This window comes from Anopheles maculipalpis, chromosome 2RL (genome assembly GCF_943734695.1).
Source record: "Anopheles maculipalpis chromosome 2RL, idAnoMacuDA_375_x, whole genome shotgun sequence".
Lineage (NCBI taxonomy): Eukaryota > Metazoa > Arthropoda > Insecta > Diptera > Culicidae > Anopheles > Anopheles maculipalpis.
In genome coordinates this window covers 29,180,314-29,201,346 of record NC_064871.1, presented here as the reverse complement: position 1 = coordinate 29,201,346, position 21,033 = coordinate 29,180,314, and the positions used below count along the sequence as shown (strand labels likewise).

Here is a 21,033-nt window from a genome sequence, read left to right as displayed (position 1 = left end):
GAAAACCGAGCATATCGGGTGATTGCGGGTTTCCCTCTCACGTGCAATACGCAATAAGCATTGACAACTTGTTAAGATTTAACTAAAACCCTGATACATCGCTCGGATCGAAACTGATTTTAACTTACTTCCCATTTCCTTATGTACTAGGCTACTCACGGCTAACCGATTGTAGGATTGATCTCCAATCGTACGACGAATTTCCTTGCCCTGAGGGTTTTTGATGTCCCTACGATCGTCCGTCTACGCCTGTGCGTTGACAAAAATTCATTCACAGAATAGAATTGCTTATTGAACCTAATTTAGTCTAAAGTTTAATGTATATCTAAAGAATATTTTCTACTCCATCACCTGCATCCATTTTCTCATTGCAGTCCTTCCACCACAAACGAACCAGTGTCGGAACACCTCGACAACGAGTATTACCGTGCAGAGCAGTTGGGTCGTGCCGGAGCACCCTGTGCAACGATATTCCGCGAGTGCTCCACTTCGCTGCTAGACATGTTCTCGGGCGTACATGATCTTCACGCTGCAACGTCACCATTCACACCCAAATAGTAAAACTGGCATACTTTCACTACTAAACTACGTTCTGAGCAACCGTTTACCAACAGCCAATATGTGATCAATAAAAAAAATATAAATAGCTAAACAGTCGTTTCACACCTCCCGACAACCCCCTTCCTGGTGTGGCGCAAAAGAGGTCAGCCTGGTCAGGATGAACGATAGATTGACCTAACAAGCGCACGAGGAAAGAAAATTGAGAACCACTTCAAGGAAGGTGCAATCTTTGCCATGACAAGGTGCTAACCGGTGTGGCAAGTGCTTGTTAGGCGGCTGAAGAAATTCGCTTCTTCCCGTGCAGTGGAAACACCATTCTCATTTTAAACCATTTGCTCTACCTCTTACGCGTAGTGTGCTTGTGTCGTGATCGATTGCGTCGATTTTGTGTTCAAGAATGGCTTTAAAGGAATCCGGAAGAGCTAGCATGCCGATAGCTTTAAGATACCTCCTAAGTCTGGCTCTACTTCCACTCGCGATGGCCGACTTTATACCCTGGCTGATTGTCCCAGAAACGGCACCGACGCGTCATCAACTCATCAGCGGCATCGGTATACCTGTGGGTACCCCCGAATCCATCACCAGCGGATGGGTCATGAAGGCGCAATACTTCCTACCCACCAAGGTGGACGATCTCAAACCACAGCTTTGGGAAAACTGGAACGATAGTCGGCGGGCACTGTCCAGACGTGATCTTGCTGGATTGAGTGCACCTGTGAAGATCACAACTCTTCCAGTCGCAGGTGGACACGAACGGTACGCTGTCGACAATGTGTCGATGCGTGAGGAATCGCTTGACGATAGTTCAGAAGAACAGATCTCCGACGACATGTTTGACGATGGAGATGACAGCTACTGGAAGGATGCCGAGGACGAACACATTCTGCAGCAGGCGGACGATACGTTGTGGCCGGATGCGAAGGAGATTGAACCGAGCCAGCTCGCTGGATACAGTGCCGAACAGTCGCGCTGGACGACTTACAGGGCGATGGAAAAGTTGAGCGAAAACTACGGACTACCGGGACGTCCGTGCGTGTTGCGCAGTGTGTGTGAATCAGCTGCTGCACCATTCACCCATACCGGTGGCATCTTTGCCGAGCTGTTGCATATAGTTTTTACGTAAGTTTTGGTGATTCAGATTCTTAAATTCCTGTGTAGATTCTATTCTGATTGCGTTCTACCCTTTTCCCCCACAGTCCCTCGAGTACGGCGGAACCGTTGTCGGAACATCGGGACAATGAGTTCTTCCGGGCGGAACAGCTCGGACGCAGTGGAGCACCGTGTGAGCGTATCTTTCCCGAGTGTGTCCACTCGCTGCTGGACATCTTTACCGGGGTGCATGATTCGGAATCGAACACGATGCGGCTGCTGCATGATGAGGTGCGAGCTTTTCTTATGCGGAAGTAGAGCAAACAAGCGGAACTCCGTCCGGTTGTGTCGTCCGATCGGTAACGTTTACTAGTCATGTTCCGGGTATCTTTTCACGCGTTGTGATAGCGGGATGGAAGGAAAAAGCAGTATAGGAGCTATGGGTTGATTTTCGCAATAAAATTCGCTAATCTTGCGAAATCCTTTTTCATTTAAGTTATTTATCTGTTAAGCTCGTTTAAGGAATTTTTATTTCAAATTAAAACAAATTTTTTTATTTACTTAAAATTATTCCTTTTATGCTACAAAATTAAACTAATTGTGTCGAGTGGACTTTTGGGACAATATTTCTCATATTTGGCACACTTTTCCTGACGTCCTTTTTGCTCCGCCACATAGAACTCGCTCGGCAGTTGTTCGTACCTCGAACCAGATGGTCTGCAAATGTGGAAACAAACTTCTTTTAATATCGCTGCACTACGATCCCTTCCCAACCGTGATCAATACGTACGTAAACACTAGCTGCAAAAGATCCCCAATAATGCCATTCGCGTCGTGAACCGGTTGCCCCGCTAGCTCACAGATCATTCGCAGGATGCACTTCTTCCCATCGTAACCGTAGCGTGTCAAATTCAGCTCGATCATACGGTACACCTGTTTGCGGGTAAACCGTGTAATCGTGGCACGTTCCGCACGTCTTCCTTCCGATTCGTCATCTGCTGTCGGTTCGATCTGATCGTTATCCACCTTCTTCAGCACACCCTGGGTGAAGTCACTCGCCTTTCCCGGCATACCGTAGTTTGCTTCAAAGTTGTAGGCCAAAAAGATGTTCCTATCCGGTATTAGCAGTGGTACGGACAATGCAATCAGGATCTGAAAACGGAATAAGTTAGTTAGATGGGAACCAATGGCACTAAGCAAAAGATGTTATACTTACCCCGGTGGCACTGTCCGATGTGAACACCAACGTTCGTTTGTGGCGATCTGTACCGTTGCACAGCAACACTTCTGCCGACCAGACAATTATCAGGCACGTAGCAATCGTCCGTTTGGGATGCATTTGCTGATTTTCGGCTAGCCCTTGTACCCGTACCGTTCAACGTGTTCGAGAGAAATAATCGTGGCAATCACTTGAAGACATTTATTTCGGTAGAATATTCCGGGTGGTTTTTTTTCATCTTTGCGAACAGTGTGTCGGTGAGGAAGAAACCAACGATAATTTTGTCACTTTTTCACTGAACCGTGCTACTTGTTGGTGCAAATGGGTTTGCTCTGCTGGGAGGCGAAACGATTGAGGAAGAGTTCTGGTAACAGTATGAGATGCGTGTTACGCATATTTTTCAAGTACTGTTGAATTTGAATTTTGGTGCTCCTAAAATGGATATAGCGAGAAGATCCAAAGGCTGTGAAAGCGACCAGGGATGTGAAAACTGGTCCAATCGATCGCCCAACCGATAAATTGTGCAGAATAATTTTTAATGCTACGCTATTCAATGCTAGCTAGCTGTAGGGGTCAGCAAATGGGGAAATGCAAGTTGTGATTATTCTTATTACAATTTTGTTCATTCGAGTTCCGATATGAATAACAAAAATATCGGTTATTAAGAAAAATTTCGCGGACTCGTGTTATGCCCTTGTTTTGTAACACAGCAGCGGTGTGAACGACCAGGGATGTGAAAACTGGTCCAATCGATCGTCCTTTAATTGTGATTGAACTTCACTTACTGATTTAAAAGAAATCAGTGAGTGAAATGTAGCGGTTCTATCCTCGCAAACGTCTTTGATCGAAACCCAGCAACAGTACAGTGGCGTCAAACTTAGAAGAGTACAGGAATTTAACAGATCAATGAGTAATTGACCCGTAACTTTCTGTTCAGCAACATGTAGCAACACCAAACAGAAACGTAGACTTGAAGAAAAAATAGATGAATTTACGGAGAAAACTGTTTAAAAATCACATTTTTTTTTTTTTATAGAGGCTTTGAGACCCCTCTATCAGCTGTCTACTTTATACAAAAAGTGGTTTATGATAATACAAAAGCAATGCGAATGTGGCTTATCTATTTTTTAGCACTATTGCGGTAGTGCTGGACGAAGCAGACCTCTGTTGGCTAGACGGTTAGCTTTCTTGTTTCCGTTGATTCCAGAATGTCCCGTAATCCAGCAGAAAACTGTTCTCGAGAATGCAGGTAAGGAGTCTAGAAACTGAATGAGGGGTCAACAGGAGCAGAATGGGCCCAATACACTCCTGGTAAGATTACGAAAATATCAGGAAATAAATTCTTCTTTCTAATTTAATCGGCTAGGAAGCTAAGGAGGAGTTAAGAAAATAGGAACTAAACTAACAAAAAGACAGCTCAAACGGTGTATTTTCACTTTGGAAAGCAAGAGGACCACTGTCGCAATATGATGTCTTAAAATCCATATAAAAATGGTTGAAAAAAGCAAATCAATGGCATTGGCTGGATACTAGACTTGAAGTAGTATTTTTCCAATATTTTTGACATTGTATTACGCTTGGCAAAAGCATCTCAATTAATGCTGGGTAAATCCTCAATTTTCTCGGAGTAACTCCGAAGTAATCCGGAGTGCACTGCGGAATCAATTGCAGATTGTGGTTTTTACTTTGAATTCACTTTGCTTTTGGGGTTTTTTTGTTACTATTTTTTTTTTTGTTTGGGGGAATGCGAAATTACTCCGGCATCGACAGGGATTTCATTTCGATTTTGAATCCGAAGTAAAAACAGCTACCTGCAATTGATTCCGCAGTGCACTCCCGATTACTCCGTAGCAATTATTCCGGAGTAATAGTTCCGGAGTTGTTTTACAGTGGCTTCATTAATCCACTCCGGTGTTCCCAGCACTGATCTCAATTGTTCTAATTGTTGGAACTTTTTCTTCGTACGATACACGTCTCCAGCTTGAGGCAGAGCAATGGTTTGCTGGCCCCTGACCTAATTTTTGTGAGCCTAGATCGCGGTCAGCCCATTCTCAACACCTGGATGGCATACGCTGGTATGAATTCATCGACGCTCAAGTAGGTGTTAATTTCTTCACTATCGTTAGCTGTTTAGTCGTGTGATAAGTTTTGAACGTTCGTAAACAACCACTTAATAGTCATATAAGTAAATTGTTTAATAAATTGAAAATAAGCATGTTTATAGCCACTACAGCACAGGTGTACCATAGCAGGTGTTCAAGAAGGATTTTGTATGGCCATACTAATATTATTTAAAAAAACGAACCGTTTTTTTATTGGCAGTCTGATCTGGCGAGCCATTCTTGGCGTGTGAAATAAAATCTAGAACTCCTTAGTTCATACAATGAGAAATTATTTGAAAGATAGTGTCATCATGTCATTTTTTCATTCGTGTACAAGAACTATTTAAAAGCAACGAAGATTTATACAAAAGAAGAATAAAAAAATATAAGCGTAGCGCTCACTCTTTGAAGGTGAGCAATCAAAATATAATTGAGCAGAAAACTGCCTGCGATACATAATTTTTTTCAACGCTCGACCGACAAGTACTATCGAAGAACTTCAAATATCAATTAAACAATTATTTATTAAAATTTAGTTTAAAACAATCAGTCATACAGCAACCGTCCTGTCCATGGTTTGCTTTATGTATTTACTGTCCCAGTACAATAGTGACCAAATCGATTGGATTTGCTGGACAGTGGGCTCGATATTTGTTGCAATTTTTGTGCTGCCGTCCCAACTCTTCTGCGCGTGCAAATTCGCTCGGTAAATTCTCGTCCTGCGATAGGGATGGACTATAAGCAAAAAGGGAAAGAAACACATCACTAGGTTGGTCGCTATCGAATGGCGAACTTTCCTCCTTCTTACGTAAATATTAGCTGCAACACATCCCCCAGCACACCGTTCTCGTGATCGAGCGGTGTTTCTGCCAGATCGCAAATCATCCGCAATATACACCGCTTGCCGGCAAAACCATAGCGTTGCAAGTTTAGCTCAATTGCACGGTAGAACTTTTTCCTGCTTATACTGGATCGTTTCGGTGTTGGTGGGATCGCGCGCCGTACCTTTCGTGCCTCTGCCTCGTGTATCTGATCGTTGTCTCCTTTCTTCAGGATACCCTGCGTAAAGTCGGTGCTGTCCGTCGGCATGTTGTAGTTCGCTTCAAAGTTGTACGACATGAAAATGTTCCGCCCCGTAATGAGCAAGGGAATAGATAGAGCGAATAGGACCTAAAACAAATAACAAATAAATGTGTTAAGTATTGCACAAAAACATACCAGATTCATGTAACCTTACCCCAGAGCAGCTGTTGAAGGTGTATACTAGCGTTCGCTTCGATCGGCTATGTTCGGATGCAATCTCACTAGTTTCGGTATCGTTTCTATGCGCTTGCAAACTACCAGCCCATAGCACGATCAACCCCAACAACAGCAAGGGCTGCTGCTTCAGAGAAAGCTTCATTCCGGGCACATCCAACCAACCGACTGATGATGACTGATCGATCGCACATGTCCATATTGCCATCACGCTTAACTATAAACTAGTGCTCTAATCACACTTTACTGCTGATGCACACACACGCACATACACATACATGCCCGATATGTTGATTCAATGAGAGATGTGCAGCCTTTGTGCATTAATTTTCACCTCTGGAAGAACGTCAGCAAACCTGTTGATTGTTGTGATGGGCCATCTTGCCAGCTGGCCTCATTCAGCTGAACGCGTTCCATCCGTGGCGCCTTAAGCATTAGCATACCAGTACGCGACACGTTGAAAGGTTTCCTAGTTTTCGTATGAAATAATTTATTTCAATTTATTTATAAATAAACAGGTGCGTTTGTTCAGAAAAAAAGAAGCGGTGCCGATCTCATTTTTTACCGAATATATTGCCATCACTATCTTAAGCTGTTTAGGGCTAAATCTCTTCCCCCACAAAACGTCGGTTCTCTGTTTGCAGTGTAAACTAGCCGTTCGCGTTTGGAAGACACTGACGATATTACTACGATGCGTAAATAAATATTCTTGATGAGTGGAAGGGTAATAACGTTCGAATATGTGTGCGATGAAGAAAGAACTGCCTGTTCCTTAAATGATGGTAAATAAAAAAAGATTTCAATCGGATCCACCTTCTACGGGACCATCATAATGTATATAATACTTGGTATTGGTAGGTTAAAGATATTTTCCAAAAACATGCATTCATTCGTACGATCCCATATGCGGGTCTCGAGTGTCTTGCCTTGTTTGCCATAATATGATTATCTTTTTCTTGAAACTTTTATGTACAACACACACGATTTTTCCAAAGCAAATCGCTTATCACTGTCCAGTTTGCATTGGCTGCGAATCTTCCTTCGGTGCAACGGGTTCCGCGGTTAATGAACGCGACGGCTCACAATCGATTGGAGATGCGAGAGTAGCGAACTCAGCCGTTAAGCTTTGCGAATTAAGCTTTGAACACTTCTCGAGGAACTTTGCCTCATCATCCGTACATTCCGCGCTCGTTACGGCAGGCGATACAATTAGATTGGGGAATGCTAAATGGTCCTGCTCCCCATTAGCTTCCTCCTCCTCTTCCTCTTCGGCGTGGTAGATTTCCGTTGCATAGATGTCGTATCCGTACGTGTCGAGGTACTGCCCTTCGTCGAGTGGTTCGACTAGCTCCATGTTTGCGCCCATATGGTTTAGTCCTTGGCAAAAGTCATCATCAATATAAAGATCTTCGGTTGATTTCTAAAATGAATGTAGTTCGAGCGAATTAGATAGCATCGATCGAATTTTTTAAACTAGCTAATAACTAGCTGCGCTGAGATAAATTGGCCTTCCTAATTTTAAAATTTTCTTTCTAAACCATGTATTTAATAATGTGTACTAGTGATGTGATGTGAATATACCGCTGGACATGATAAAACAACAACGAAAATGTAATTTTAAAATTTAATGATAGTCCTGCGTTGATATAAACAGTTTGAATTTTTCGCGACGACCATGTCTTTTATAGCCTTATCAGGCATGGTATTCTGTTTGGGATAATTCCAGAATTTGGATGTCAATGTGATACATAAGACGTCATATGAAAAGGAAATTGAATTCGACTCGACTTATTTACTTTCTGTCACTATCCAGAAGAAGAATTATTCCATCGATGCGATCACCGATCAGCGATAATTAAACCATGGAATATTCTGTCAAAATTGAGGGAAGATGAAATACCCCGGCACATTTTTTTTATTCATAAAGGACGGCCAGGACGTATTGCTACCCCGGAAGATTTGGTAGGGCAAAAATGAATTTCTCCAAGATTGCCGAGAATCGCGGAGTGTAGTTTTGGAGATGCCGGGTATCGATCCCGGTACCTCTCACATGCTAAGCGAGCGCTCTACCATCTGAGCTACATCCCCTTGTTAAAACCTCCTTGTTGCGTTTCTTTATAACACAATCAGATGACCTACTTTCGGAAAACGAACTACCGCTGACTATAGACTATTCAAGGCGTGCCGATGAAAACCATTCACCATGAGGCTATGTTGCACCGAAGTAGCATAAAGTAGAGCCCCACCCCAACGACGAATGAATCCGGTGCACATTCGCGATCAATGCCAAGTGTTGCGTTCATTTCACGAAGTATTGATCGCAGTTTTCGTCACGAGTGTAGAATGGAAAGGGAATTGATTTATGCATCATGAGTCAGGCCAAAGTTACTAGTTGTCTACGAACCAAAAATGAACTCCTTACAAATAATGTTAAAATATAAGATATATGCACAAAAAAAGAGACTTTTTTCAGATGTACGGTAAAACTATACGGTAAAAGATACTATAACCAATTGAATTGAATTATTTTCTTTTGAAAATCTTTAAATTAAGAAAAAAGTCCAACCTTTGGCTAGTTATCTTGCAGCCTTTTGCCGGCACTTAAGCCATAAGTGTCAAAAGATAATTTGTTTACCTTTTTTCTGTTAAAAGGTTGCCTATTTCATCAACTTATCCCTGACTTTGACCATGCATCTATTTAGATAGTTTCTCTGCTATGAATTCATCTAGAAAAATTCGATTTAACTGTAGTGGGACGCACTTAGGTGCTAGTCAGTTCTAGACAGTTCCATTTCATAATAACGCATAAGAATGCCGAACGGATAAACCCGCCAGCTTTAAGACTTACCTGGAATGGAGTCATCGAATGAAACCGACTAGCCATAGCACTGCCTGGTGTTGGCGGGGGCTCAAACATGGAAACGAAGCTTTCCCGCGGGAAGTTCATCTCACCGAACGCGGCTGCCATACCGATCCGGCTTCCAGTGGGCACTACAAAAAAAAAAAAAAGTGCAATCATTACAAGAACTTCCAAACCATCCCCACCACCAAACCTACCATTCAACCCATCTACCGGCACCATAGAGCTGCCACAGTTACAGCACACCAGACGTTCGAATCGGTTTGGTGCTCCACTGGTGGCAATTTGATGCGCACCACCGCCAACAAACACTGGTGTGCCAGAACGTCCACCGTTCGGATCGTTGGTACTACTGGTGCCGGATTTTGTTGCCGATTCTTCCGGTGTCATCAGTCTTAGCTTGGAAAATGCACGTAACAGCTCGTTGCCACACGAGTGTCGAACGGTGCCTAGTCCGCACGCCTGACCAGTTCCGGTCGGTGTAACGTATCCGGACGATGGAAGAAGCTCCACATCGTCCAGGTTGGCCGAGTTGGGACGTGAAGAGGCCGGACTAATGTCCGATGCACGACGTGATATTTTGCGCATGTTTACCGTGACGCGTGTGGTCAGCTTCTTCTTCCGCGCACTTCCCGCCGGAATGGCCGTCGAAGTGGCCGTTGAAGCTAGGTTAGATGGTTCGGTAAACGTTGCCAACCGTTCCGTGCTTGATACGACACTCTCCCGATAAACGGTTTGCTGATGGTGGATGGCCAAACTGTTGCTTCCGGTATTGAATGCCTTCCGGCGTAGGAATAGCTGTGAGTTTGGTGCGAATGCTGGCGGGACAGTGGATGGTGCGGGAATGTTTTCCATATCGGTAAGTTGTTGCACTTCAATCGACGGTGTTGGTGTGGCCGGTTCCTTTGGTTTCGAGTGACGATTTGATAGCAGCACATTGAGATGCGTTACAGCTGTTGGTGGGGTTATAGGCACTGGTGGTAAGGGAGGAGGGGCAGGGATGGGCATTGGTGAGACTTCAACATTTTCCGATTTGTCGATTGTCACAGATTCTCCGTTATCGGGTTCCTTGAGAGCGGACACTTCCTCCGCCTCAAGAGTCTTTTCCAATTCGAGCACTTTGGTGGGTACGAGCAAGTTTTCCTCGATCACCAACGATCCTTCGGCACCCTTCTTGGAGCTACCTTCGTTTGCTGGTTTTTTACCACTTCCATCCCTCTTTCTCACCGGACTATAGTCGAAACCAGTCTTTTCAAACGTTGTTTCAATCTTCTTTATGACATCTCTCACCGAAGAAAGGTGAGAAGTTACAACACTCAACGAATCATCCAACGATCCTCCAGTGAGCACATCTTGCTTCTCAGCATCCGAACAGCACGTGTCCTGATTTACTTCTTTTGCTTCATCCGACGCCGGCAGTTGACTTCGTTCGCATATTAATTTTTCCTTTTTCCACAGCGTATCCTCGAACGGTGGGCTTCCTCCATTAACGATCACCTTCGGAGTACAGTTCTTTTGAACCGTCGTGACCGTCGTGCGACTCTCTGGAGAGCGGATAATGTTGACGCTGATATTGATACGCTTCGGTTTGATGTCCTGCAGCGATGTGGAACAGTTCAGGTTGGTCGAAGTTAGGAAGGAACCACTGCGAGCAGCCAGCTCCGCATTGAAGAACGATTTGCTACGACAGTCTTCCGGTGTCACGGGCAACGAAGATTCGTCTGCAATTCGCAACTTCTGATCCGACAGCCAGGCATGCTTGCGTATTTTATTCTTGCGTGCTATTGGCGTATCGGGCAGCGTAAAATCGCCAATCGTGAATCGGAATGAGTTGTTCAGCTTCGGTGTAATACTGCGCCGTCTTGTGCCCGGCGAACTGTCGCACGATTTCGACGGATGATTACGCTGAACTGGGGTGCATTTATCCTCGGTGTCGCTGCACGATGGTCTAGTAGGTTCTTGATTTATTTTCGGTTTATCGGACATTACTTGTTCTAAGGAATTCGCGGAAGAACGTTGTTTTAGTGGTTCGTGCAAAGGTGCGCACTCGCTATCCTGTTGGGCTTTATCGATCTGTTCGCTATGTTCGATGAAGCTCTTGTTAAGCTGATCCTTGACTTCGAACAGCTCTTTGGCTGCCTTTTTATTTGCACGCGGTGGCTTCTTGTGCTTTTTCACCGTGCTTGTTCGATCGTAGATAGCCTGCTTGGAGGACGATTTTGGCGAGAGGAACTTATTGTTAAAATCGAAGATTGTTTGATAGATTGCAGAGTTCGAAAGGCTAAACGTTGAGCTCAGGGGTGACTTTTTGTCCAATGTTTGAAGCCGTTCCTTGGAGCCAATATCCGACCATCGTTGACCTTGATGCTTAGAAGCTTGCTGCTGCTGAGTTGAAGTCTTCGTTTTATTAATTTTTCTGATCGGCTTTTTTGGAAGTTGTTTAGGTGCTTTGGTTAGCTCAGACTCCTCCGTGTGGAAGTAGATCTTATCCGCTTTCTCCACGTGTGCACTCTGTTTTCGAACATCGTTCAGTTCATTTTTCAGTCGCACTTCCGACAAATTTGCACGTTCCTCGTAATCGTCTGCCAGCCAATCGTAGGTACCGTTTTTCTCCATGCCCAGCTCAAGCAGCAAACAATCCAACAGATCGACTACATTACCCATGGTGATTTTGCGACTATTAAGATCACCCAATCCACCTTCGAATATCAGCCGGAAACGCTCACAGCGTTCCTTTTCGAACATGGGCAGCGGAAGATCGGCGGAGGTGTGCAATTTTTCCAGCTCGGCTCGATTGTACACGACGAATGGAACGTAACCGTTCAGAATTTCCCACAACAGCAACGCAACCGAGTAGACATCGGTGCTCTTACTCGGATACACAAAACTCGCCTTTGGAACGAGCAGCTCCGGTGCTACGTAATAGAAAAGGGTAAACTTTTCCCGATACTCTTTGCAATAGGGTAGGAATCGGCTTGCTCGACAATCGTACCCTGATCCGGTATCGCCGAACGAAAGCTGTGCACCGTATGGTTTGGCGCGATTTTCGCTAATTTCTGATGACAGTTTGCGGTACTTGTCACGGAGAAATTGTTCATCGTTCTTGATTAGTCTGGCGTAGGTCGTGATCTTCTTTAGCTCGTCGTTCTGTGAAGAGGTCATTGAGTTGCGTGACGAAGAGGTACTACCGTACCGGTTCTCTATTTCACGTCGCACTTCATCGGAGGAAGCATCGGTAGTTAGCTCGAATGAGGTTAGCTTGACAGCATACGGGTAACGTCGCATAAGGATGCAACCGCTGGATATGTTCGAGTGAATGTAGCCACACTCTTGCAGATAGCAAACCGCGGACGAAATTTGCTGGACAACAGTAATCGCATGAACCATCGATAGTCGCTTGTTCTGTTCGGGAAAGAATGAAATTACTAAAAATCCACCGAAAATCAAACATATCGCATCAAAACTTACCATTTTATGAATATAATCAAAGAGCGTAAAATCGAACGGTTCCAGCAGTAGCGTGGCCTGGTTTAGGGCAGAATCGTACGATACAGCCATCAGCGTTGCCATCGTCGGATGACGTACCTGCGCGAGCACCTCAAAGTCTCGCCTGCAGGCCTCTTCGGCAAAGTACAAACTTCGCTCCATGTTCAGCGCGTATTTGCGCAATGTCACTGCCACTCCACGGAACAGCCCACAGGAAAACTCCAACGGACAGGCGAAGGCACTGCGTAAACTTCCAACTCGGTAGCGTACCTCGTTCGGGAAGCAGGTTAACAAATTGCTACCTACGGTGCGCCGGAAACATTCCAACAAATTTCGCTCCGTGTACCGCGACTGCAAAAAGTCGTCCGACATCTGGATGCTTTTGCTCCACTTTTGCAGCGAATCCAGTTCCAGCAGAATATCCTGCGGATCGTCCTGCAGACCCAACTGAACGAGCTGCGCATCGATCTCTTGCTGGCGGTTTTGTAGCAACTCGTCCTCGCGTTCCATCTCGCGTTGTGCTGCCTGCTGCTCGAGCAGCTCATCATCGTCACCTTCCTTCAGTGTGCTCGCATTGGACCGATCCAGATCGGTGACAATACGTCTAGATCGGCCCTTCAACACACTGATCGGTTCGGTAATGATGCTGCTAGACTCGTCGTGAAAGGCAGTCGTTTGCAGAAACTGGAAGTTATCGTTGATCAGCTGCTCACAGTTCCGAATCTCGGCAAGCGTGTCCTGGCCCGGGGTAAGGTGCTTGCTGTTGTTTTGTTCTGGTTTGGTTTCGGCAGTCGTGTCCGCATTGTCACTGAACGGCAGTGCGTAATCTACTAGATCACCGTGCTTGTTTATGATCGTTTGGTAGGAGAGTGATTTATGACGCTGCTTGGCGGGTGTTGGCGATGGCTCGTCGGTACTTTTGGGTTTCATCGAACCGCGATAGGCTCGCGAAGAGATGACGTGTTCGTCGTAGACGGAGGATGAGTTTAGCTCGTACTTCCGGTAGGACCCGGTCAGTGGCGAATCAGAATCGCTTGGCTGGCGCTGTTTCGGCAGACAGTTGGACAGTCTGAGTGATGCCGAGGCAGACAGTCCCGCCACGGGTGGTGCAGGTGCGGGTTTATCTTTAAACGCACGTGAACGGTTTTTGAGGTTACTTTGCTTCTTTGGCGTACCGTCAGCATAAGGACTTGCGTTCGCTTTGTAGAACAGTCGCGGTGGACTTTGTACCACGTACGAATCACCAAACGTTCCGTTGATATGATGTGCCTCGAATTCTGCTACCTCGTTCTCGTAGATCGTGTTATTCGGTTTCGGTGTAATAGCCTTGGAACGTTTCGGAAACCGTTCCAATGGTTCCTTGCTCAGCACCACCGGAAGCGAAAGTCGCGTTTCGACTGGAGGGGTATGATTTTTCTCGATCGCTTTCGAACCGTTGTTCCACTGGCTGTTGGAGTTCTGGGATGTGGTAGAAGATGCGTCGGTCGGAATACGGTTAATGTTGCGATAGAACTCTACGGAGCGTTTCGGTTTCTTGGGAGCTACTTCGGAATGGTGCGAGGAAGGTGTTCCCGTTGGTACGGTCGTTGAGGAACGATGATGACGGGCGTACCTTGGAGACTTGGGCACCTCAAACCGGCTGGTTGAGCGGTTCAATATCATCCGCTCGTCACGAGCCAGCTCGATGTCGGAACTGAAGTCACCATCACAGTCGCTTTCGTCGTCTTCACCGGAAGGTTCCTCCTTGATCGTACCGTGTGCCGATAGCGTTATACGGGTCGGAAGTGTTGCATTCGCTTGGTTGGGTGGTGTGTTAAGGTTAGGAAGGATGTCGCTGTTGCGTTGTTGGGTACGCCATTCGTTGAATTTTGCCAACGCCTCCAGGTAGGCTAAATCTTGTCCTTGACCCACCTTCGGGGGTGCACTGTCGCGCCGTCGGTGGCGCTTGTCTCTGTAAAGTGAAAAAAGGATAGAAAGTAAAACGGGATTAATTGCTAGTTCCAAGATGATGCGATCTTTTCACCAACGAACCAACTAATAATTGGGACTACGAGATCTATTTACGTGAAGGTACGGGGTTCAACTATCTGCCTGTCATTCTTGTTGTTTGAACATTTCAATCTTGAAAAAAAAACTTAAGGCTCTTTGTAGTTAATTTCTCACTTGACACCTCGCTGTCCTCGTTTCTGGAACATAAATATTCCGAACACTTTGCCGACCACAGACTAGCGCAAAAATGAGTCCCACACATACAGCAAAGAGGTCTCCCCTTTGATCCAACGGACGGTCACAGAAGAAACTTGTGCTTTTGTTTTTGCTGCATATCTCATCAACTTGGAGCGTAAGTATAAATTTGTACCTTTGCGATAATTTTCCTTTCCAACATGTTTATTAAATTATACGCCCAATGTGAGAAAGGCATTGCAGGTATTTTTGTACTCTGCTCTAAACAAGGTACGTCCTCTGGGAACATACTGGCCGGAACGAGCCAGAAAATACATCACGACTAAATACCAGCGGAGTACCAGGGAGTCGTAAAGACATACATGTGATGTGATCCGAGAGAAGGCGATAGGTTAAACTAGGCGCCACGGTTCAGTTCTCGTCCAGCAGTTGAAGACATGACATTTAGGAGGTGCACTCTGTCGTCTTCTGCCTACATTGAAGGTAACATAATTGGCTCTGATATTTTCATCGTGAATCTACGCTTTGACACACCGGGAAACGATAGAAAGTGACAGTATCTGAATGCAAAGCGATGCGAACCGATGTTCACACTTTCCACCAGCGTGCTTAACCGCTCAAAGCAAACAAACAGCGTGCTGACCGGGTGGGGGAAAATGCAACCGTTAAACTTGGCATCGTTTCATGTCCCGCATGAAGCAAACTCTTCCGAAAGCACAAAACGATTAGTTCGGGAAAATTTTAACCGGCAGAACAAATATTCCACACAAAGCGTGCCGCCTGCAGTACGGTGTTTGCTGGTGGTGCTGCGCTAGTTTTTATGCTTTAATTTCTGTCAACATTGTGACAAGCGACAAACGATCTTCATAATTCGTCGAGCTTTCATCTGCGCTTTAGAGTCGGTTTGTGCCGATTAAATTGTGATCATGCGCAAGCAAACAAATAAACCGTTCCGTAACGGAACGTGTAAATTGGGGGAAAAGCTAGGAAAACATTTATGCTTTCTCAAGATGGAAAAATAGCAATTGACGGGAAGTAAAATGAGATGAGTTTGTTTTAAAAGCGAGCAACAATCCCTTTTTTTTACTAAAATTAATTAATAGGAATAGCAAATCATAGATAGTGAACTAGCGCTGCATAATACAACTGACTCAATAAAGTATTGGACTAAACAGTTACAGAATTTTTGAAAAATATTCTTATTTTTAATTGAAGTTTTTGTCAAGAAATTAAATTCCTAATGAAAAAAAAAAACTCCGTCATGTGGGCGGAGTTGGCTCGTCGGAGTAGTATGTATGGTGTAGTTGACTACACAAATGATACAAACATCAAGATCGCGCCCGCAAAGAACCGAAATAGCAAAGCCGTTTCCAAGCTTACCAGAAAAAATTTAAAGTATGTAAATCAGTACATCTCACTCGGTAGAATCCATATTTCCATATCTCAGAGATCTGATTGTTAGGTTGAGAGTAATTTTAGCCACAACTAGATATTCAGAAATTCAGGCAAGATAGGAAAGAAGAGTGGCGGCCAGGTGGTATACTCGGCAGCGACAGCGTTCTTAACAGCTAAGTTTATTTAATTCGCGACTTGGAAATAGCAGACCACATAGTTTGGACGGACTATTCAACTGTTACCAGCATGGCTTAAAGTCTAGTAAGTCATTCGTTTAACCAATTAGAAGACGTTTTTTTAACTAGGTAAAATCTCCTTGACTCCAGAAATGCTAGGCCAAGGTCTCTTGAGCCATTGATAAAGGAGAGGAATAGAACACACATACTGTAAAAGAAAAAAAAAACATTCCAAGACACATCAAGACTTGGAAAATCCCTTGAACTATCGGCAATACAGGTCCCTAACCAATGCTATCAGTTATAGAACCGATATCTATCTTCGACTAGTGTCCATGGATCGGTCTTGCCTATTTTGACTTATCTATCCAGCTACTGGTAAGTCACGTCAAGGAAGCCAGAAAAGGCATGCTAAGATATCATAGACTATTTTGGCCATGGCTTCCATGCTCCTAAAACTCCAGCAAGCAAAAGCACAACAATTTTGAAAAACTATTTAAAAGAATATCCCGAGCCATACAGTTTCCAGAAGTACTAGTTCACATAAGCATCGTTTGAACAACGATTGAACAGATAGAATGACCTGTTCGTTCAGCAATTAACTCTTTTATACCATGCAGAGGCGAGACTTCCTATAAGCGGATTGAGCGGCCACCTTTAAAGGGAGGGCCCTAAGTTTAAGCATAAAGCGAATTGGTTGTTGAAAATACTGCCCCGACTTCTGTCTGGATTGGACGTCAATTTAGGACCCCGGGAGCTGTTTTGTATAAGGTTCGAGTTGGGGACCCGTTGAAGGGAAGTAAGGAAGTGTATATTCGTTGCACAGAACTAATCAAGAATATTCAATATTTTTACCGAAGTCAAATACAAAACAAAAAGCAATAGTGTAGCGTGATCGTAGCAGAGAGTTGAAATTGGTTAAGTAGTTGCTTAGTGGTTTATCGTGGTAGATGAAATGTTGACTTGATCAGTCATATTGACGGTGAGTAATATCCTGCACAAGACGGAAATTGTTGTACATAACGCTGTCGATGTCCGTAATTGGAAGGGACATGGAACCCGTCCAAGCGATAAACACTATGCCATGGACGCTTGATACGTTGTCGAGCAAAAAGACTTCCAGGAATCAAACCTGTTGGCCTAACCTCTTTCGGAGGACCTCTATTCTGTAGCTTTAGGATGTAGCAACGTATGATATTTAAAGCTCAAATGAACAAGAAAAGGTTCAGGGTAAAGAGGCGTCCAGGAAGAGGTGATACCATAATTGTAGAATGCTTCTTGACCTTTGCTTATAAGAGTATTAAAGCGTGCACTGAAGAGATGAATTGAAGATTAATAATTTAATCAGCAACTCCTATTAATAGGAGTTGCTCTTATTAGAAAACATACTACTGTACAAAATCAATGCATAACATTGAAACAAAAACAAAACATAACCAGGAATTGTGTACACCCAAAAGTACACTACAGCAAGCGTTTTGGGGCATTAATCATTTGTGGTTTATTTGTCTCAGTTTGTGCAACGGGCACAATGCAATCGAAGAAAAGCTCAAAAAATTTAACGCGAGCCGAATTTTCATTTACCTTTCCCCATTCGCTCCAGCTGCATTACCCAAAACCCCACTCGGGACTGTAAAAGCAGCAGCGTTTACCGAGCCGGGACAATCAAAAGGCATTAATGCATCGCGCTCCACAAACACTCTCGAAACGCCGACGATAGGAAAGTGTCCGGCATAAAAAAGGGTTAATTGAAAAACAAAACAAAACGCACGCCACTTTTCCCTAGTGTTCCCTAGTTAAAACCTGCCCGACCAAAGTGAGTCTTTTTGCCCAACTGCTAGTTCGGTAGGCAGACCCGACACGAATCAGATTTAGGTGATCCGCGTGCAAAATAAATTGCAGCTTGCAGTAATGCCAGAACACACACACCCCGTCCGTAAGGGAAGGAAAGCGTAGATCGAGAGGTCTACCACGAGCGTGAAAATCGCCAGTATAAACGTGATTAATTTTCACGCCCTCATTGGTAAATAAAGGCGGTGGCGACTCACGAGAGATTGGACTGCGATCAATCTTTCCAGCTCTGGGGCCAAGATCTGTGCGAACCTAAATCGCCTCCAAAGGAAGACGGAGAACGAAAGGAGAAAGGGGGATTTATAAGCTGACCCAAACAGACACATACAAACACACACACACACACGTGTTTGCTGGAACCTCCAGTTGTGATTCTTCGTTAGTCTGGGGGTTTTTTCTCCTCTGTTTGTGTGTTGCACCCCACACAACATACTTCGTTAATGAATTGCACCGATTTTCATGGTTTTCACTTTTTTCGGCTTTCCTCGTACATCTTGGCGGTTAGGGAAAAGGAAGCAACAAAAAGTGGTGGAAATTGCCAGCAAAGGGTGTTGGTTTTTCCTTACCTTATGCGCTATCCCATATATCTTCCTTCACTTTCTTCTCTCGGTGTGTGTCGCGCATCATGCAGAAATAACGCGCACAGAAACATTTATCTTTTAAAACGATTGTTTCCATTTTCTCTTGGTGCACATCAGTGTGTGGAAGGGTAAGGGATGAGTCGTTGGTTTTTCTCTTCTTTTAATTTTCCGCAAAAATGAACGTTTCCATTCCATCCGTCTCATCCATCCGGTTGGTCACTAGCAGGCAATCCGATAAAAGCGCAGAAAAAAAAACAGCAACCGGTAAGAGCTGCCAGGGCCTGGGATGGTAGTGTGTCCGGCGAACTGTGAAGTTGGTGAGCCTCGGCCGTAAATTCACTTTGACAGGAAGCTGCTGTTTGACGGTTTCAGTGTTGCTGACGCGCCTTGGTAATGAGTTGGAATCGCGAGTGTCAGCCCATCACGCGTAATGAGGTTGGTAAAGTCTGCATTAATCTGGACAAGCAGAAAAACTTACACCTGTCTCAGCTTGTTGAGCAAGCTACTGGCCGTGGCAAACAGACTGTCCGTTTCCCTATCTCGGTGAGAGTGGAAAAGTCACGGCAGGAAAGTGAGGTGATAAAAATCAAAGGGGGGAAAAAAACATACATGAAAGCCATTTTTGGTTGGACGTTTTGGTTGGTCAGTGTAACTGACGCGCTGCTAAACGCGATGCTTCGGTGGTTAAACTCGTTGCAGAGCGAAACCGTTAAACGAGAGCAAGAATGAATTTTTATTTCGGGCAGGACGGACTAAAAAGAGGGATTTTATGAATGATAAATTCAAGAATTATCATCAAATCATGTTTTGATAGAACAATTTTGATAAAATTTTCTTATCTTATTTTTTTGTTGATTAAAAGAGAGAATTTAAAAAGATTTTAGAAGTTAAGATTTGCCATCATTTTTCAATACAAAATGTTTGGTAGCGTTTGCTTCTAAAGTTGTTTCATGAAGAAGTATAATTTTCTTCAAAAATATGATCGATTTTAATGATTTTTCGTTAGATGATCCAATGTGCTAACGATTACCTAACACTTGACATTTTGTTTTAGTAAATCGTATCTTCTTCTTGGCCCCTAGGACACGCTGGTTATCGAATGGCTTTTGCTATACTTATTGATAGCATGTAGTTAGATATTCAGTCCTTACTACGAGGATGGAATTTGAAAGAAGCCCAACACAGTTGTGGCCTCTACCACCAAGGACCGCTCTATAATGTATCTTATGTACAGACAAAATATTATAGTGCTATCAATACTCGAGACGGATGTCTGAAGATGCCAACCCACTCGCCATTTTCGAACGGCAGAATGGCGTTCGTTCCTTGGGTCAGGTACAGTCGAACCTGCCAGAGATCTGATGTTGCCGTGGATGGAGGCATGTAGGTTACCTGAACCGGAACCGGAAATTCCTGGAAACAATTTGGAGACTAGTCAAATTTGACTAGGCAATTTTGTCAATAGGGTAACCATGAGAGGGGAATGTAGTCTCTAAGACTCGAAGCCTCTATCAAAAAACGAAGAAAAAAAATAGGATGTCCATGTCATGCTGAACCATGAGCAAGTCAAGATGAGACCCTTCCCGATGACCGATTTTAACTTCATGACATGCTCAACCATGAGCAAGTCAAGATGAGACCCTTCCCGATGACCGATTTTAACTTCTTCGATTTTGACGATAGTTTATAAACTCTGGAGGACGCTGCAATCGTCTTATGGTGGAAACGACTCCCAGTGAACGATAATTTTATATTCTTCACCATATACAGCAATACCAAATTGAAAATACCGGTTCATAGTGAAATTATAACAGAAATATTGCTTTGCAAAATCACTCTCAACGTTTGAGAAATGGCTGACGGTGGTTGAGTCATCGTAAAAAGAGGCTCTCAAGGGATCAAAGAAGTGAGCAATAGATTTTTTGGGCACAATCCTCTATTATTGGATCTCATCCGATTGTTTTTGATGAGCCAAAGGTAAAATCAAGTAGTAATTTAAAAATAATGTAAAAAAAGAAGAATTATAGATTCTTCTTTTTTAAGTTTAATAAATTCTTTTTGCATGAAGGATTAAAGCTTAGGTTAATCTATTGTGCTGTAGAAGCATTGCAGCTTTTTGCGATGCAACTTTGACTACATGCACATATATTTTGACACACCGAACACGACATTTTAATAGCGGAGTATATTTTTGGATCGCAGTTTTTGAGAGTTCAAATTAAATTCAATTATTCTTCTTGGCTTAACGATCCTCGCTAGGTCATGCCGGCCA

At 44.0% G+C, this 21,033-nt stretch overlaps 4 protein-coding genes and 1 non-coding gene across 5 annotated transcripts in view; 1 reads left to right on the top strand and 4 right to left on the bottom strand.

Annotated features, from left to right (window-relative positions):
- LOC126565981 (serine protease snake-like) overlaps positions 1–21,033 on the bottom strand; it is a 320,396-nt gene that overhangs the window by 1,307 nt on the left and 298,056 nt on the right. The gene's annotated exons all lie outside the window — the stretch shown is intronic.
- LOC126566134 (uncharacterized) lies at positions 959–1,968 on the top strand. Its single transcript, XM_050223236.1, has 2 exons — positions 959–1,680; positions 1,758–1,968. Exons 1-2 carry the CDS (start codon positions 959–961, stop codon positions 1,966–1,968), a joined length of 933 nt encoding a protein of 310 aa, XP_050079193.1.
- Positions 2,232–2,989, bottom strand: LOC126559089 (uncharacterized). Its single transcript, XM_050215198.1, has 3 exons — positions 2,867–2,989; positions 2,441–2,802; positions 2,232–2,367 (listed from the first exon to the last, which is right to left on the bottom strand). Exons 1-3 carry the CDS (start codon positions 2,987–2,989, stop codon positions 2,232–2,234), a joined length of 621 nt encoding a protein of 206 aa, XP_050071155.1.
- Positions 5,562–6,373, bottom strand: LOC126559038 (uncharacterized). Its single transcript, XM_050215140.1, has 3 exons — positions 6,209–6,373; positions 5,780–6,141; positions 5,562–5,706 (listed from the first exon to the last, which is right to left on the bottom strand). Exons 1-3 carry the CDS (start codon positions 6,371–6,373, stop codon positions 5,562–5,564), a joined length of 672 nt encoding a protein of 223 aa, XP_050071097.1.
- On the bottom strand, positions 8,244–8,316 carry Trnaa-agc (transfer RNA alanine (anticodon AGC)). The gene has a single exon. It is a non-coding gene; the product is annotated as a tRNA-Ala (tRNA).

Coding starts and splice junctions, on each gene's coding strand:
- LOC126566134 (XM_050223236.1), top strand. CDS start 959: ATGGCTTTAAAGGAATCCGGAAGAGCTAGCATGCCGATAGCTTTAAGA. Junction 1,681..1,757: donor CTGTTGCATATAGTTTTTAC/GTAAGTTTTGGT, acceptor TTTCCCCCACAG/TCCCTCGAGTACGGCGGAAC.
- LOC126559089 (XM_050215198.1), bottom strand. CDS start 2,989: ATGCATCCCAAACGGACGATTGCTACGTGCCTGATAATTGTCTGGTCG. Junction 2,803..2,866: donor CATCGGACAGTGCCACCGGG/GTAAGTATAACA, acceptor TTCCGTTTTCAG/ATCCTGATTGCATTGTCCGT. Junction 2,368..2,440: donor CTTTTGCAGCTAGTGTTTAC/GTACGTATTGAT, acceptor CCACATTTGCAG/ACCATCTGGTTCGAGGTACG.
- LOC126559038 (XM_050215140.1), bottom strand. CDS start 6,373: ATGAAGCTTTCTCTGAAGCAGCAGCCCTTGCTGTTGTTGGGGTTGATC. Junction 6,142..6,208: donor CCTTCAACAGCTGCTCTGGG/GTAAGGTTACAT, acceptor TATTTGTTTTAG/GTCCTATTCGCTCTATCTAT. Junction 5,707..5,779: donor GTGTTGCAGCTAATATTTAC/GTAAGAAGGAGG, acceptor TTTTGCTTATAG/TCCATCCCTATCGCAGGACG.